The 18,444-nt window shown below is 36.4% G+C and overlaps 1 protein-coding gene across 2 annotated transcripts in view; it reads right to left on the minus strand.

Annotated features, from left to right (window-relative positions):
- The window catches only part of NBAS (NBAS subunit of NRZ tethering complex), a 167,167-nt gene that overhangs the window by 34,411 nt on the left and 114,312 nt on the right, over positions 1-18,444 (minus strand). For both annotated transcript variants that reach the window (XM_064707739.1, XM_064707738.1), the window contains 4 exons: positions 11,317-11,535; positions 10,863-11,065; positions 3,941-4,030; positions 1,480-1,675 (listed from right to left, as the gene is read on the minus strand). In XM_064707739.1, coding sequence (XP_064563809.1) covers positions 1,480-1,675; positions 3,941-4,030; positions 10,863-11,065; positions 11,317-11,535 — 708 coding nt within the window. The remainder of the gene's footprint in view (positions 1-1,479; positions 1,676-3,940; positions 4,031-10,862; positions 11,066-11,316; positions 11,536-18,444) is intronic.

Consider the following 18,444-nt stretch of genomic DNA (forward strand, 5'->3'; position numbering starts at 1 on the left):
GAAGTGATCAGCAACTCTACGATGAGCAGATGAAGTGTTGCTCAGCCAGTACAAACTTCTTCCCTCGCAAAAAGAAAACCAGGTTTTCCTGCTTGAAACTAGGAGTATTCTAAAGATCCCTTCAGGAAACTGAAAGTAACTGATTATATGGAGAGCCCTGAACAGGCTGGAAAACTGAGGCAACAAAATTTGCACAAGGTTTAACAGCTGTGCTGCACCTGGAACAGCACAGGTGGGGACAGCACAGCTGTGGCTGTCTCAGCTCTGCTGAGGGAGCCCTGGGGGCTCTGCTGGGCAGTGAGCTACACATGAGACAGCAGCATATGAAATGCATTCAATTAAGTCTTAAAATTAGGGTTTGTAACCAAATGGATGGGAGTTTCTTTTTGCAAAGTTATACATCCTGACATACAAAACTATGGGAGAAAATAAAATTTTGATAAATATTTAAAGTAAAATCACAATTGTAATGAGTCTCATAAGGCTTCTGCCAAATACAGGTTCTTTTTCTGTCTTCTACAAACATGGCTGAAAGCTATTATCTGCCTGTATCTTGTTTTCTTAAGACATACTCTAGTTGAATGTTTTATAATTGGAAATTATTTTGAATTGGAAAGCAGGTCACAGGCAACACAAATGCTGAGAAAGGATTGACATGAAGAATCCAATCAGAGACACCTGCATAGTAGTTGAGGAGTTAAATGCTGGTATTACTGTAAATACAAGAGAAAAAGTAATTTCCAAAGAAACGAAGAGATAAGTACTTTCTTTTCCTTTTAAGATTTTTATTAGGATTGTTCCCTTGGATCAATTTAGCACAGCAAGTCAAAACTGAGATATTGCTTTTGTTTTATATGAATATAAAGTGGGTTTGTTCATAGATTTTTTTGGGAACTATTAGAAATATTCTATTTTTGTTCTATAAGGTCTTGGCATAGGGAGAGGCACTTAGAAAATGAACAAAAAGTAACTCTGCTTCTGAACAATTCTACATGCAGCAAGAGGTATTCACATGATTTCAAGAGTGTTACACATTCATACAATAATATTTAAAGGCTCAAGACTAAAAGAGTCTGGCCAGTGGCCAGTAATTATCATTCTAATTCTGAGTAAAATGTGACACCAAGTGGAAGATAAAGAGGGAAGATAAAACTGACAGAAAAAATGGTCAGAAAAGAAAGAAGGTACAAAAACATCAAAGTCAATGTTTGAAATGGAGGAAAATCACTAGTGTTCCATCAAGTTCAGTATCATGTACTCCTGATCCTAAACAAAAATTAGAGAAGTCCTTTACTTTTATGTAACTTTGTTTTCCAAAGAATCAGAATGTATCAGAAATTTGATTTAAAAAGGAAAGTAGGATTAGTTTCCAAACAGCAGGATGCATCACAACCATATACTGCAGACCAGTGATTCATTATGTAATCCTCACACACAAAACAGTTTAATGCTGTAATTTGCAGCAATCAGTATTAATACCTTTGTTTCAGGCCAGCAGGCTCTGAGAACAGCCTGTGTCCTGAAGTACACAAGCAGCTTGCTATCCTCATCACTGAGATGGAAGGCTTGCTCCAGAATTTGCAATACCCTGATGCGAGGCTTCACTGGCAGGGAGTCATCACCACAGAAAGGTCTCAACCACTCCAGAAGGTCATCTGAAGAAACTATTTTCTCCCTGTAATTAAAAAATACTGCGTTAAACAGTCTCAGGTAATAATCATAATGAAAATACTACATGCATTTTTAAAACTTAAAAAGCACATTCAGGATGTAAGAAATACCTAACACCAGGAAATGCAAGCTCTGACCTCTGTGAGGCTGCAGGAAAACCAGCCCTTGTAAACCAGGAGCATAGCTGTGTGGCATAAGAACTTTTTCTGGACTTCAAACAACCATGTAATACCATAGGAATCCATCTGTAGACTTACATATTCTCCCATAAACTACCCTGGTACCATACAGTGGTGCTGGCTGTCAGCATCTGCAAGTCCAAGACTTTTCATGGGGTCTGGGTAGTACAGGCCTGACTGATGCCTGTACTACCACACCATCTGACTTTATGGAAAACCAGCTTGAATGCTTGCATTTTTAGTATGACACTTATCTTGGAATGCTTATTCATACTGTCACCCTGCACTCTTTGTCTTCCTTTAAAAGCCCTTTCCTTCCATTCCACATACACAAATTATTTTCTCCTATTCACAGCTCTAGTCCTATTTTTTTTCCTGTACCATCTCTAGCCAGCTTGATCATTCTAAGTTCTTAGCATGATAATGATTGTAATAAGTCCAAAATCCTTAGAAAGAAAAAAACGAGAGATGTTAAAACTCCTAAGTTTCAGGGTCAGACTTTGTTAATTAGGAAAACTCTTAAGTAAATAATTTGATTCAGAAAGTGAATTCTATCAAATACATTTTAACTGTGTGGAAGCATTCACAGTTCACAGATCACCATGACCTGACCAAGCAGTTCACAGCTGGAGACAGAATAATCTGTGATGTCCCTTGGAGGCTAAAAACTAACAGATACCAAATGAATTAATGCTGTTTTAACTTTCAGTAATGTTTCAAACTCAAGCAAACTTTTTTCTTAAAAAGCCGAGCAAGGGGCTCCTGGTGGAGTGTAATTTGTAACTAATCTTCCCTCATTTGTCTTAACAAGACAGTCGGAGAAAGTAATATGAGACAGAAAATACCAAGTTAACCTGTCCTACAGCTATGAAATAATAAACATTGACATGTGAGGTTTTCATATTACAAGGATTTCAATTTTACTTAGGCTTAATACTGTCCGAATGATGCTGTTAGCACAGAACTCCAGCTGAATTAGACATGCCTTTGCTGAACAGGTGGCATTCAAACTGTAAATTAAAAGTCTGGGAATTAAAGGGACTTGCTGGAATATTTCAAGAGTTTGTAGAGCGTGCACTTGAGGCTTACATATGTATTCCTGAGGAAAATATTTCTGTTTCATAAATTGTAGCTGAGTTTTAAGTTAATAAATAAATATTTAAAGGAATATAAACAGTCTCTTGCAATCATAATTACTTTCACTCCAGACTACTGTTTCAGCAGTTAAATGTTGATGAAGTATACAAATAAAAGACTCCAGAAAGTGTATCTCAGAATAAAATAGTACTGACTCGTCCTTTATAACTTAGAATACAGCAAATTATATTTACTGCAAATCTTTACATCAATTCAGTCTACTTCAGTATCCAACATTCAACTCATTTAGTTTCATTGCAGAAGCCTCAAAAAATAGTGTAACTGTTTTTGTGTGGCTACCAGAAAGTAGGGAATCTTATTATCATTATTATACATGAATTCTTCATTTGTACATCTAGGGGGAAAAAAAGGATTTTTTTTTTTGTTTCTTCCTTTTCTTTACAGGAAGTGAAATGGAAAATGTCAGTGAGACATAGAGGCCATTATGTGATCTGAAGTAAGGACATTCCCAAAAGAGGAGAAAAAAATGTGGTAAAGCATCATACAGCATTTGGGAAATTATTTCTGCACTATACTTTACAAATATGGACAAACTTAGATATCTAAATTACGATATCTCAAAGTGAATCATTATAATTTGCAATTTATCAACTAAATTAAAATAAAAGCAGTGACATGCTCTTGGTAGATATACAATCTGCAGCAGTCACAGCTGAAAAACCATTTTCTCATTTCACTATAATACACAGTTATCTAAATTTTAGGTTCAGTGCTTTCTTCCAAATGATCAAGTAAAGGCTTCTGTCAGAGCTCAGACTTCTAACATGAAAAATGATAGCCTGTTCCAGAATAAAGTCTTAGAAAATTAAGTGCAAACCCATTATATATATCCATGAAGAAAAATCATCCATATTCAGTATTGTACCTTCAAAGATTTCATGAGAAGCATCTCTCAAAGTCTCACCCAAAGAATCCATACAGGAAGCTCTTACCCTTTTTCAACGCTTGCATGCACTGCAGAAATTATACCTTCAAGGACTCCGAGTGGATCTTTCTCTGTTGTAGATGAGTTACCATTTCCACTATTAAGGGAAGACAAAGTTACAATTAAAATGGTCCCTAATACCATATCCCATTTTTTGCACTTGTAGTATTTATATGAATTGTTCAATAATTATAAAAATGTTCAATTTTCGCTTCTTAACTAGCAGCTTTATTTTTATGTCAGAGTAATGCAAAAACCAACAAGAGTGGGAAAAAAATACTAGAACTCTTAAATGAAACTTGAAAGGAAAAGCATAGTTAAAGTTTTGTGCTTCTAACACAGATTAATTAGGCCAGCAGAATATTCACTTGTAATCTCACTACCTTAATGTCAATATGAACTAAACAGACCTAAAGTTATAAATAAATGTCACCATACTTTCTGTCCAAATCCTCTTGCAGCATCTCTGTTGGCTTAAATTAGCTCAACTGGAACCTGAGTTAGTAGTATCCTATCTGCTGATTTCTCTGGGGTCAAGCCACCATGGAACAGCAGCTTCTGTGCACAGAGGAATCGAAAAATGTCCACCACTCCCATCCCAAGATGTTTCAGTTAAAATACAGTTTTCTTTTGGAGGTTAAAAGGTTGTAAAAATTGGGTGAAAAAAAGAAACAAACATATAACCCAAAGCCACTCTGGTAGGAAAGCAAGCTTTGCTCCTAACTCAATGAAAGTGACATTTTCAGCTAAGGTTTTCCATTAAACAGACTCAGTGCTGAGAGGGGGACAGATTTTGCCCTTTGTCTCCCCATGGAAACCACTTGAGCAGCAACGATGCCTGGATGAACTGGAAACACAACAGCTTTGCCTGGTTTACCTTGTCAAAGCTTCATTCAAGAGAAAAAAAGACAAATAGTTACCAAGTTATCTGACTGCAGATTTGAAAACCCCAGGGAAAAGGGTATTTTCTCCATAGGTCATCACCATATCAAAGCTCTTCTGATATGAAAAATGTCAGCATCTTCCTAGATCTGCTCTTACCAATAACAAACACATGCCCAGACAACTTTGACTGCTCTATCTAAAGCCAAAATACTACACAGCTGATAGTAATGTGCAAAAATAACTGTGATATTCCAAAATATTTTTTGTCAAGAGTTAGAGAATATTTAACAGTTTTGTCATTTATTATATCAGAAAGATAAATATATTTCCTGGACAGTGATTATATCATATGGAATAGAGACCTACATCTTTATAACCTTTAATGTCTTCCTGCATTTAGAATTTTCATCTTTCCTATTTTATCTTAGTAAGTGGCCACCACTCCAGTGAACAACACTGGATTAAAAATCAATATGACTCTATTCAGAACAGATGCAAGATGATTTGTTGCATGATGAAAATTTAGCATGCTCATTTTATATTATTATATTGCATTCCTAAAGTTTGAAACAGGAGTAGAAGGCTGTTAACACTGGTCTTTTTCTCAAAAGATATTGCACATATGACTGATAAAAATGCTGTTCTTACTACCAGTATTAGCATATGGAAGCTAAATAACTTTTTTATGAGTGAAGCTTGAATCTCAATATTTTTCTAAAAATCTTCAGAATATCTGGAAACAGTCAAATTATAATTTATAGTACAAATTATATAGAAATGTTCAGGGTTTTAAACTATCAGAGACATGATACGTCTCCAAAAGATAAAATCCATTACCAAATAATTCATCCTCAGAAGGCAAAAAAAGAAAAAAAAAAGTTTATTTTCACAGAAAGGAGATGTAACAGAACTGAACATTCTATTTAGGAAAAAGAAAAAAAATACACCCTTAGGTCAGAAGTGTGGAAATGGTAAAAAGCAGACTAGTATTCAAATAATCATTTTATGCAACTGGCTACATGCACTAGAAGATGGTCTCAATTTCTTTTAAAACATAAAAAGCTAGAAAAATTTATCCTTAGAGTGAAGAAAGATATAAGGCACCTCATTAACACTCCTTTATAAGCCACTTTGTTAGTGATTTGTTTACAAGTCAGATTTAAATTTTCCATTTTTTGTGCCCTTTTTTCAATTAAGTTTGCAATAAAAACACATCTACAATGGGCATTAACATGGCAAATGAAAAGGAAACTGGAATACTTGTAAAGCTTGCACACTGAGAAGAGCATGAGTATTGAAACACAAACAAACAGGACATTTGCAGCCCTTCAACACTTAAAGGGGGATTATAAGAAAAAATGGTGACAAACAAGAGAGAGTCAATTCAGACTACATATAAGGAAGGAATTTTTACACTGGCACAGGCTGTCCAGAGAGATGGTGGATGCTCCTTTGCTGGAAACATTCAAGGCCAGATTGGATGGGCTCTGAGTGATCTGATCTAGGTGATGATGTTCCTGCTCATTGTAGGGGGTGTTGCACAAAATAACTTTAAAGGTTCCTTCCAGACCAAACTATCATGTGATTGTACAGCGTACAGAAAGTGAGTTCTTACTGCTCTGCTTGCACTTACTTATGTTTAGTGTACATGAACACCATATCAAAGGAAACCGACCAGCAAACCTTATATTTTGGGTATTTTCAATTTAGACATCAGTTCTGGACAGTACTAGCCCTTGCTCTTCAAAAAACCTTCATCTCTAATCAGAAATGAAAGTTGGTAGCTCCTGTCACAAGCAGGCTCTGAGCTCCTCAAAAATATCCTAAACAAAACACCCCCCCTCCCCGCCAAAAAAAACCCCAAACACACGAACAAACCCAAACCAAACCAAAATGGGTCAAAAGAAATCTATCTACAAAAGCTAATGGGCATTTCTGAAAACAAAAAATCACTGTCTCTGACAAGACATCTGGGCAGCTGATTTTCCAGAACAACAGATGTATGAACACTTACAGGAAGCTTCAAGTTTGTCAGACACAGACAGGTGTCTTTCACTAAGCACAGGGAAAGGAGAAAAAAAGGTTAATCTAAGAAGTAAGCCACAGTTATCTAGAATAAGGAAATATTTTAATAATCTAAAAAGACTGAAAGCTAGCCATTTTTAAGCTTAATACTGCCTTTACTACCTAATGGTTAGAGGAACTAAAAAAAAGATGACAGCTCTTGAGACAAATAATCCTGTCAAGTTTCCACAGATTACTGCCTTGTTCTTCTCTTAATAATTAATGATTAAAAATAAGCAGCTACTAACAGAAACAAATATAATTAATGAAGGATTAGTCTTCCACACAGATTATATGCTATTTTATGGATGTTTTAAACAACAGAACATGATTTAGTGTTCACCTCAAAACTCCTAGGTATGAGCTTGCTGTAATTACACTGATAAAGGCTTATTTTGATTCCAGTTCAGTGTCAGAAAAAGTGATGCATATTTAATCACATTCCTCAAACAGAATAAAGTACAAAGAACACTTGGAAGAATAAATTAACTTAATCTAAAATTTTTAACCTAATTACGGTATTCATTGAAAATACTCCAGCTCTATTTTCCTCCTTCTGATTGTGCTTTGTCATATTTAAATATGAGGAAAATAAGGAAATAACAGGCTAATGGTGTTAGCATTCAAAGCTGGAGATAAACGTCTTAATGGTAAATCATTATTTCCATCTAAAATACCACAAAATCATTATATACAAGTAACAAAATTATTCTGTACTACCTCTGCTCAAATGAGATGAGGTAATAAAAAATCCGATTTTCTTTGCCCCGTTAATGTAGCTACTCTTTCTAACAAAGCTGGATTTATCCTCTTCAAGAAACAGTGGGCATTAAACAAGGAACTCAAAATTCCACCAAACCTTTCCTGCTTGCTGCCTGGTGAAATTTCATAAAACACTATATCCCTGTGGACATCTAAGAGAAGAACTCCAGGAGCAGCAGGTGAAGGAGACCATGAAGTCTTCAACAGACAAAATGTCTCTCCTGACTGACCAACCATGGACATGCCTGCAGTCATGGATCATAGAATGTTTCCTATCCACCGTGCCAGAGATCTTAGGCAAGGAATTAAACTGACTCTTAGGTTAAGACTAATCAGGAGACCATAGGTGCTAAAATATTTTGTTTTGTTTTGCACAAGTTCATGGTTTCTATTGAAGAGGCAACTGATTTTTATTTATAGCAGCTGTTTCTACAGGCAAACAAGGAAGTGCACAATATGTAAATCATGTAAAATATGAAAATATGCTCTGTGGAGAGCTTTTACACATACCAATGCATGAGTTTCTATTTTGAATTTTGTATGTCAAAACTAGAGTTAATGGAGACAAAAGTAGTTAAAAGAACTGGAGTACAATACTGCTCTTAAAATTGCAATTTAATGATTTACAAATTAAAAAATGCTAGATTAGGTAAATAACTATGTTATATATGACAAAAAATCTGTTTCAGAGAAGGTATCAAAGCTGTTAAGCCTGTCATATCATACGCTGCTGTAAAATGAAGCTAAAAAGTAACTTCAGCTTTCATGAAGACATTACTTTCTAGAAGGTTCTTCTGCAAGAATGACTATATGTGCTAATAACAAAAGATATTTTACTGTGTTTGAAGGGTGGTTGTAGTTAATGCAACTGAAAGAAAGGATGTATATGTTCAGGCACAGAAGTGGTGGACTGTTGCTTAATTTTCAGGCAAATCACTGACACTACCATAATTTTTCCATCCATAAACATCCATACAGGCCTCCTCCACTAATGTTTGCAATACCTTAATTACATGCCTTGTCACCACAGCTATAGGAAATCAAAGTTCAGTGTCACAGCCTTCCAGCTGCTACTGTGAAGGTTAATTGTCAAAGAAAGAATTTTCCAACAAAATCTCTTTCAAGACTACTGTATAAAAAAACCACACTGTGCAACATATCAAAGCTACAGTAAATAAACCTAAAAAGGGTATTCCCTTGAAATGTTGCATTTATCGAGTAAAAATCTGCCTTTCCCAGCTACACAGGCAAGACTGCTTCTTTAATTGTAGAAATGCAAGTATTTAACAAAATGTAATTTGAGTTGTATCTTGAAAGTGAACATGTAAGCATAAAATAGAGATTAATTCAATTTTATTCATAACAACAACAGGAATACTAGCAGGCTTAAGAGATGCCAAGAAACAACCTTTCTTTTCATTCCTCCCTATATTTGAATTATATGTAGTACTTTATAATATTAACCTTTTCTGAATTTCATCATAGGGAAGATATTATCTCAGGTATTTTCTATTTTAGCTGATGCTAGGTTTTCACTTCATGTTCTTGATAATTGTAGTAGACAAACCTTCCATTGATCAAAATGATATAAAAATTATCTTTCTCATCCTTTCCCAAAAACGCAGCAGAGTGGGAGTGGAACATTTCTACCGACCACATAAGGTCACAACACACCCCAAACAATCTTAATTGAAACTTCCAACTCATTTGCCCACCTTTGCCACTACACTTTTCTCTATGAGATAGTCATTCCCCTCTTTCCAGTCAAGTGCTGCATAGGAGTTACTGGAGACAGTCACTGTCCCAGAACTTTAAATCAACCTGCAGCCATCCCAGCCTTGCAATGCATATAAAGAACAAGAATTTCAGTTTGCAGGAAAGTGTTGATAAGAAGCAGAGTAGAAAGGAGAATTTTGATAGATTTGTCATACTCTGCATGTTAATGAGATTCATTATAGTCAAAATAACTGGACTTTGTGAGCTTTGTATCCAGATACATCACACTGCTAGTCAGGAACAGCAGGACAGTTATTATCTAAAGCTAAATTATTCTTCTTCAAATGGACAAACCCAGACAAGAAAGATTATTACTTATGTTGCTGAGCAAAAGCTCTATCATCATTGGGGATGCTGTGAACATTCTTAAAGTGAGTGACAGGAGAAACCAATTTTCTGCCAAAGAGGACTGCAAACAATTTGACAGGCTACCCTCTTTTCATCTGTGGCACTTCAATCTGCTATAATATATACATGCATGCTGAAGACACAGTAGAGCCATAGCAAACTTTCCATGCTAGACTTCTTTTCCAATTCCTGGAGTATGCATTTAGATCATCCTGCCCCTATAATTTTTCTGCACGTAGAACAACAGGATAAATTCTCAAAGTTTGATTTCTCTAAACTGGTCTTAGAAGTGCTAAACAGTGTTTACCAGACATCTAACAGCAGAATACTCTTTCATACTTGTTGCATGCATGCGTGTATACATCTCTTTGAAAGAGAAATACTTCAGAAGAGAGTTTTGCATGAATAGTTAAATGAGAAGTATCTGTTCAATTTAAAATGGGTTATATAAAATTATCCTCCCTGCTTCACTGCATTCCCTTAAAAAAATGAGAGGGAATAAAATATTTCTAATGAACCAAACCAACCAGCACAAAAAAAGCACAAAAAAAAGCCCAGCTCCTAGAAATGGCTCAGCAAGTTTTTCCAAAGAAGGAAATTGTATGACTTCTGGTAGGACACACTGTTGTAGCACAAGCTATTACTAGGCCTCTGCTGCCCAAATACCTGCATGAGTTACTATTTCCAATAAACACGCCTTTTAACTCTCTTTAAGCAGGAAGAATTATGTGCTGTTGTAAATGTTACAAAAATTCCCAAGGGCACATACACATAATGGAACAACGCTGTAAAGCCAATGCTTTAACTAAAAAGCGCCTGTAAGCTCTGTCTGTCTTTGCTCAAATAGCTCAGGCTTTCCCAGCTCATAAAAATATAACATGAAATTATTGGTAAACAAAAACATAATCAAAAAACTTTCCTCTTACTACAAAATCCAGACATTAAAAGTAAACAAGTATTCAGTGAAAATAAACAAAACAAAACACACAAACAAAAATCACAACAAACCAACACACCAACTCACATTGGGAACAAACCTTTCAAAAATCCAGAAAAAAGATTTTTGTACTTAGTTAAGGAAGTTTTGTGCTTACCTTAATATACCTACAATTTTTTTGATAGCACATTGGACAATATCCTGAGGAGAAAGGCCTAGATCTCCAACAGCCACTTGCAGCAACTGCTGCACCATGTCCAGGGGCTGACCATCTATACACATGGCTACTGCTTGCTCATGGATTTTTTCTTTCTCCGACCTTGACAGATCATATAAATAGCCATACTTCTGCAGAGCATCCTGTGAACAGACAGTTTTTGGAACACTAATCAGTGTACTGCTTATTTACAGCGCTGCATCAGTCTTCCTTTCTGCTAGGAATTAACATATACTGAGAAAAAAAAAAAAAAAGATTGATGGAACTGAATTTTCAAAACCCAGGTCAACAAAAGCAAAGGCAGAAAACATTAATAAAATATGACAGAAGATTGACGTCTATCACTGCTAGTCATGGTAACACTCAAAGCAAGCACTTGATCAGTAATCATTACCTGTTTGCTGCTTTTCAAATAAGTGATAAAACTGTGAGTGAGTGTTTCCAGATGAGCAAGAGATTGTTGCAAATGATTCAGTGTTTCTTCATAATTAGCAGATGGGTTTTCAGCATCTTTCATGTCATTGTCTGAAGTTTTTTTTCTTGATTTCTCAGAAAGATGTTTGACTGCCTTAATAGCCTTCTTAGTCACTTCTATCCTGGCTTCAACTGGCAGCTGAAAAAGATTGCTTAATTATTTATTCATTCATTACCTGTACACTACTATTTGTATTACAGCAGTGCCAAGAGGTCAGGTGGCTCCACAACACAGCATAAAACTAAATGAAGTATTTAATGGGAAACAACTTTGTTTCTGACTTGTCATTTATTAAAATGATCAGTATTCCTTTACTTTCTTCTGCTGTCCTTCTTTTAACTGACTCATGTTCATTTTAAACCATATGAACTTCTTTTCCTAATTATATTATTTTTGTAGACTGCCACCTTATAATCTTTCATTTCCAGTTCTTCACTGAGAGATGTGTTAGAATTGCTTTACAAGACTGACTGATAACTCACCTAAGATTAGTTTTGTCAGGTTTAGACCACTGTTTAAAATATAAGACCATAACCATAAGCAAGAACACCACAAGGACTGAGAATTTTTAAATCAATCTATTTAAAGCCCAAGGTATACAAAATAGTAACGATACAAAATACTTTTAAAGACCTGTACAACCAACTGTATCTAGGCATTAAACTGAAACAAAGTCTGACTTTTCTGTCAGACACAGCTTGGGCTCTAAGTCCAAAACAAAGTCTAAAGCATGGTTTTAGATATTCAGGTACGATTTGCTCATTTGTAACTTCAAGTACGTTTTAACAATGCTTGCAATATACTCTCCAATGGGTGGGAGCATCCTCTGCCTGAACTCTAAACCCAAAGCATTGGGTACTTTTAACATCAGGTGTTTTAGTTGCTGCAATACTGAGCAAAGACATAAACAATTTTAACTTTCAAGTTGAAATACACAAGGAATAGAATAAAAATGCTTAAATCTGTATGACACAGTGAATAGGAAATAAGATGAATTATAAAAGAAGGCAAATAAACTGCTACAGCATTATTCATACAAAGTCCAGGAGATGTTTACAGCATGAATTTAACTAGCTACTTCCAAAGCCATAAAAAGTTTGATAACCATTATTTAGTGGAAAGCTTTACAGTTTACATACTGTAAAACTCCCTAGATAAAAAGTCACAAGTGAAAGATCTATAGATTACTCCTGTTTTTTTGTGCTATTGCTGTGAACCACACTAATGGTCTACTGGATATTTTAAGGATGAAAGCAAAATGAGTGGACATTTTTGTTAGAGCTAAGAAAATTTGCCAGTTTGAACACAATACAAAGGGAATTTTACCATACAGTTTCAAATGCAACAGAGTTCCATTCCCACTCAAATTAACTGAGTTTGTTACTGTGAACAAGGCCTCAATATCAGGTTTTACTCTAAGCAAGGAAAAATTCATAGCCTCCACATCACATTAAAATCTAACAACCACAGCTGGATTTATATATCCATTTTATAAAGATGATAAAAGAAGAAAACAGCTACATATTTCAATTTTTTCCTCTTCTAGTGTACATTCTAATGTTCAAAATGCAATTAAGAGTGATGCAAAAAGCAAACAATTTAAGTATTCCATCTAACTTATATCCTAGAGGAAAGTGCCAATATACTGCCAGTTTAGAAGTCATGTTGCCATAAGCACATGCAGAATAAAGCATTCAGATTTAAAAAAAAAAATAAAAGAAAGAAAATACAGCTTTTTCACAAGGCTGTTTTAATTTTGCATTCACATTTGCATAGTGCCAAAATGCAGCACTATGAACATATAATTTCTCTGGTTATTTTATTCCAAACCGTGACTAGCTCTCTTCCGTACTTCTAGTCAGCCTCAGAAATGAGATTTGTTATCAGAACCAGAGATAAAAACGTAGCTTAGGGGTTAGTTCAAGCTTTGTTTGCATGTGAAGTGAAGTTTTATATTTAAAAAGCTTTTACAGTTTAAGAAGATTTTAAAATCTATAGACTGTAATGTGTAATAAAAAAAATCCCAAAAATCTCTTTTCAAACCAAAGAACATCACATACTATTACACCTCAACAGATTTTAGTCCTCAGGGTAAAAACTCATCTCATAAGCCTATTCTCCTCAGAGTACATAAGTACTTCTTTATAAAGTATAGTATGAGTATTATTTACTTGTATGTGAAGATGTTGACCCCGCTAGTCTTGTTGCCAGTGATTAACGTGCAAGTGTGAGATTATGGCAACAGCTCCACTCCTTTTAATGGCACAGGAACCTGGGATGCCAGCAACTCTGAAACACAGAATGGGTGGAAGGGGCCTGCAAAGGGCATCTGCTTAAACAGAGCCACCTACAGCCAGTGGCCAAGGACCACGGTTCAGGTGGCTCCTGAGTATCTCCAATGTGGGAGGACTCAACAAATCCTCTGTGCAACTTGTGCCAGTGTTCACTCACCCTTCTAATGAAAAATGGGGTTTTATGTTCAGATGGAACAGCTGGGTGCAGTTCCTGTTGCCAAATCACAAAATCACAGAATGGCCTGGGTTGGAAGGGGCCTTAGAGATCACCTAGTTTCAGCCCCCTTGCGTTGGACAGGGACACCTTCCACTAGACCAGACTGCTCAAAGCCCCACCCAACCTGGCCTTGAACACTTCCAGGGATGGGGCATCTGCAGGTTCTTTGGGTAACCATTTTTCCCAATGTCTAATCTAAACCTACTCTCCAGTTTGAAGCCATTCCCTCTTGTCCTGTCTCCATCACACTCTTGTCTGTCTCTGTCTTTCCTGTGGGTTCCCTTCAGGTACTGGAAGGCCACAATTAGGTCACCCCAAAGCCTTCTCTTTTCCAGGCTGAACAATCCAAATTCTTTGTCTTTCCACAGGAGAGGTGCTCAATCCCTCTAATCTCACGCAGCTCTTTGTTTGCTACCACTGAGCGTGACATTAGATGGCACAGAACACACCTTTGGCCAGCCCAAGTCAGCTGTCCTGGCTGTGTCCCTTAACCACTTTTTGCCTACGTGCAGACTACTCAAGGCTGAGGTGTTGAGATAAAAATTAAGCCTTGACACCGTACAAGCAGTGCTCAGCAAGTCAAAATCCCAGTGTGGTATCAACACTGTTTCAGTCACAAATCCAAAGCACAGCCCCATTGAGGCTGCTATGATGTAAGTTAACTTCATTCCCACCAGACCCTGTAAAATTCATCTGGAAAAAGTTTAAATAGAAGTTTAAGGAAGAAGTTAAAGAAAAGATATTAGTGAAGTTTCCTATTCCATTCTCAAAGCAGATTTAAATAAAATAACTGTATAAATGAAAGGCACTATAAAATAACTATATAAAAGAAAGTACCTTGCACTGATACTAGAAAAAGAAGTACTGTCAATATCCATGAACAACACAAGGTCAGGCAAGGCAAACCAACTGAACTGGAGCACTGGAGTGATAAAATGAAGCCAAGTATTTCAAAAAGTAACATCTGAATGCAGTCACGCTATGTAAGAACATTTCTTGTACACCTTCAGGCAATGTCATGCCCTGTCTTCCTCAGCGTTTTATACAGCATTAAGTCAATCAGCCAGACAAAAGACAGTGAACAATATTCTGGCCTTGGCCTTTTTTTTTTCTTTTAACTGAGCTTCTTTAATACAGTTATTTTAAACAGCATTTAATGTCTCGAAAGTCAAGAAAATTATGCAGGTTAATGTTCAGTTGTAACAGGCTCTCATTCCACACCTCTTTGGTATGTGGTCAAAAGAGTACTACTGACTCAGAGAAAATAAGTCAACCTTTCAACTGAAATCACTAAGTTGCAAGAAAAGTTCTTTTCAATCTTTTAAAACACAATTTGGGAAAGAAGTTATAAAAGATGGAATGTTAAACAAAAAACATCATCAGCTGTAGTCTGATGGAAATCTGCAATAGAGTACCCGTGTAAAGAAAATTTCAGCTTCTCTTTCTCTACAGAAGACAAGACTGATGATACCACTGCTTTTTATTCTGCTTTTCCCATCTAAAGCTGTGGCCTTTTCTTCTTCTAATCAACATATTGTGCCAAGCTCCATTTGTAGTGTGTGTTCAATAATGAAAACACAGTGATTTAAAAATATTGTTTTCAGTTGTGTTTTTGTTGTGCTAGGCTTTTTTCCAGAGTATTGTTAATCAAAAAACCATCAGGGCAATGACCTATGAGCTCTACAACAGATGGTTCTTTGAAGACATAACCAACTCTCTAGCACAATGAATGAAATGCTGCAATGAAGAAAATTTTAAAAAATCCCCAAACTATCTAAAATGCTTCACAAAGATCACATAAACAGGAACAAATGGGAAATCATCATGGTAAGAAGTTGCTATGATCATTGCTATAATTAACAAACAATGACATCAACATTATTTAAAAGCAAACAGAGATGCTGAGGAAAAAAGGTGACAGATTCAAAATGCATGCAAAAATATGAGCAGTCATTCCAAAGAATATTTGGAGTATCTCCTCTTTAGAAAGAAATCTGTTCCATACACACAAACAACCTTTTCTTAACATTACAGAGACTGAATGATTTATTATTTAGTCAGAAAGACTTAAATAGTTATACAGAGTTAAAGCATATCTGAGTATAAGTGCCACAAGCAGGAACCTTTCCATTGCTTGCAGCACTAAGCTTCTGTGGCCAAGGGACCAGCTCTTCAATGTGTGAGGAAGGTACTGACAAAGGCTTAAGGTCCTTGCCTGTTTCATTTATCACAAACACAAAAAAATATTGCATCAATCTATACCTTCTTCAACAACATTAACTATGTTACTTTAGGTCTATGGTTTTCTGAAGTCCCACTATGATGCATCTCTGCCCACACAGTTCCCACCACACAATGTGACCATTTAAGAAACTCTTAAGGCCTGGGAACTGAGTCTCATCTTCCAGGTGGTAACTCATTTCTACTAATTTCTACCAGGTTTTTTTGCATTTTGACTAAGTATCAGCACTTCCATGAAATACTTAAATATGCATCTGTTGTAGGAATAGAAAGCTGATATAGCAAAGTATTTGGTCACAAAACTAGACTGGGAAGAAAGTGCTGAATTAGAGATTAAAAGAGTGAGCACATGACCAGGGCAGCCCCAAAACACATAAAATTTAACTAACAGGTGCAAGTCAAGAGGCTGCTTTTATGTATGCAGTGTTTTCCAGATGAAAAGTGGAGGAAAGAGACCTCAGAGATAAGTTTCCAGGGTCAACAATGATAGAATTTCTCATTGTACAATCCTACTTGAGAAGTGAACAGCATCCTGAGGCAAAACTAGTTGCAAGCTGTCAATCCCAAACCCAGTGCATGGCACATTAGATGATTTGACCAACTGTTTCAAGCACTTCTTGAGCATCTTTCATGGCCAGAAAGCTAACAGGTCTCTACTACAAAATTCTGCCTGACCACAAACCACAATCATCTTGCCCTTAGTGTTTCTTTCACGCGATTCCTTCTCTCTACTGTCAGGAGGGTAGAGAAAATGTATTAGAATCCTGAACAGAAACAAAGGAAAATAATCAAGGTGCTTCAAAACAGACACATAGTGGAGGATATCCACTCTCCCTCTGTACCATTCATCTGGAATAAAGGAGAAATAACCTTAAAATACTCAAGAAACATTAACAGCAAGAGTTTCAAGTAGTCTGTTGCAATGACCACATGTAAAGACAGTACATCGTTCTTATTAGACAAGCCATGCCCTTGCTACCTCAGTTCAGGGTCAAGTCTGGCAATTAGGATCTCAGGAGGAGTCTGAATCATTGCTCAAAAGCATGAAAAAGTACCTTTATGAGATAAAAGGGATAAAAACACCTAAGCCAAGACAACAGTTCTGCTACAAAGGCTTCAGAGACAGCTGATGGAACTAGAGAAAACATGCTGGTCTACCCTGACAGTCAGATCACAGCATAAACTCTGTGCTGACAAAGTTTCTTATTAACCCAAATAGCAATTTTTTTCACCAAATTCTGATATAGACAGAAGTTAGATGGGTCCTAATAAACCTATACTAATATTGTGGGAACATTAAAACAGTATTTAAAGACAGAACAAACTGAAATTCACCTCATTAAACATGGTGTATAAATACCTCAGAAAAACTGTCACAAACCAAAATAAAGAAGATGGACACAAAAAAACCCTGGACACTACTGCCTTTTTATTTCAGTTAAAGTTAGTGAAGGCATCTCCAGATCTTTTAATATGGTAAAATCTAAGAAATCTCATTTCTCTTTTGTGCTTCACAGTAAAGATATGTAAGAAAGCATGGTTAAAACTTTATGCTAGAAATAGCCTTTCAAGTAGGTTTCACTGGGCAAAAAGATACTCCACATCTGGTAATATCTGTTACACAGATGAAAGTGCATTCCTTCAAAACCAGGCTTTCAGCCAGATGAGATTACAACAGTTTATAATTTACATCATTACAATACTTGGAAACCCCATGCATTGGGCCAGAATACTTTCTCTTTGGAACATCTTATTCTGATTGCAAAAACCTGGTACTAAGCACAAGCCTGTGGCACAATGAATTTTAGGATAAGCACAAGTAAATAAATACAATCACACCAGTGTCTGATGGAGTGAGAATGCAACAGGGCACAGGCAATCCAGGAGACACCTGGAATGCACTGATGACAATGTCCTTCTCCAAGTCATACAGGAACCAACTAGGAGAAATGCTATGCTGGAGCCGATTTTCACCAAGAAGGAAGGACTGGAGGGGAACATGACAGTCAACATCAGCCTGGGCTGCAGTAGCCACGAAGATCCTTAGTGCAATGAGGAGGGAGCACAGAAAGTTCAGTGCTCAGGACTTCAGGGATTTGCCATGGGATAAAGCAAAGAGGGACCCAAAAAGGTTGGCTGATATTGAAGGATAGCCTCCTTCAAGTGCAGGAATAATGTATCCCAAAGAAGTAGTAATCAGGCAAAAAAGCTAGGAGACCTCTAGGGATGCAAAAGGAACTCTTGGAGAAACATAAAACACCAAAAAGAAAGCCTACAGAAGGTGGAAACAAGGAC

The sequence above is a fragment of the Zonotrichia leucophrys genome, chromosome 3 (assembly GCF_028769735.1).
Source record: "Zonotrichia leucophrys gambelii isolate GWCS_2022_RI chromosome 3, RI_Zleu_2.0, whole genome shotgun sequence".
Taxonomy (NCBI): domain Eukaryota; kingdom Metazoa; phylum Chordata; class Aves; order Passeriformes; family Passerellidae; genus Zonotrichia; species Zonotrichia leucophrys.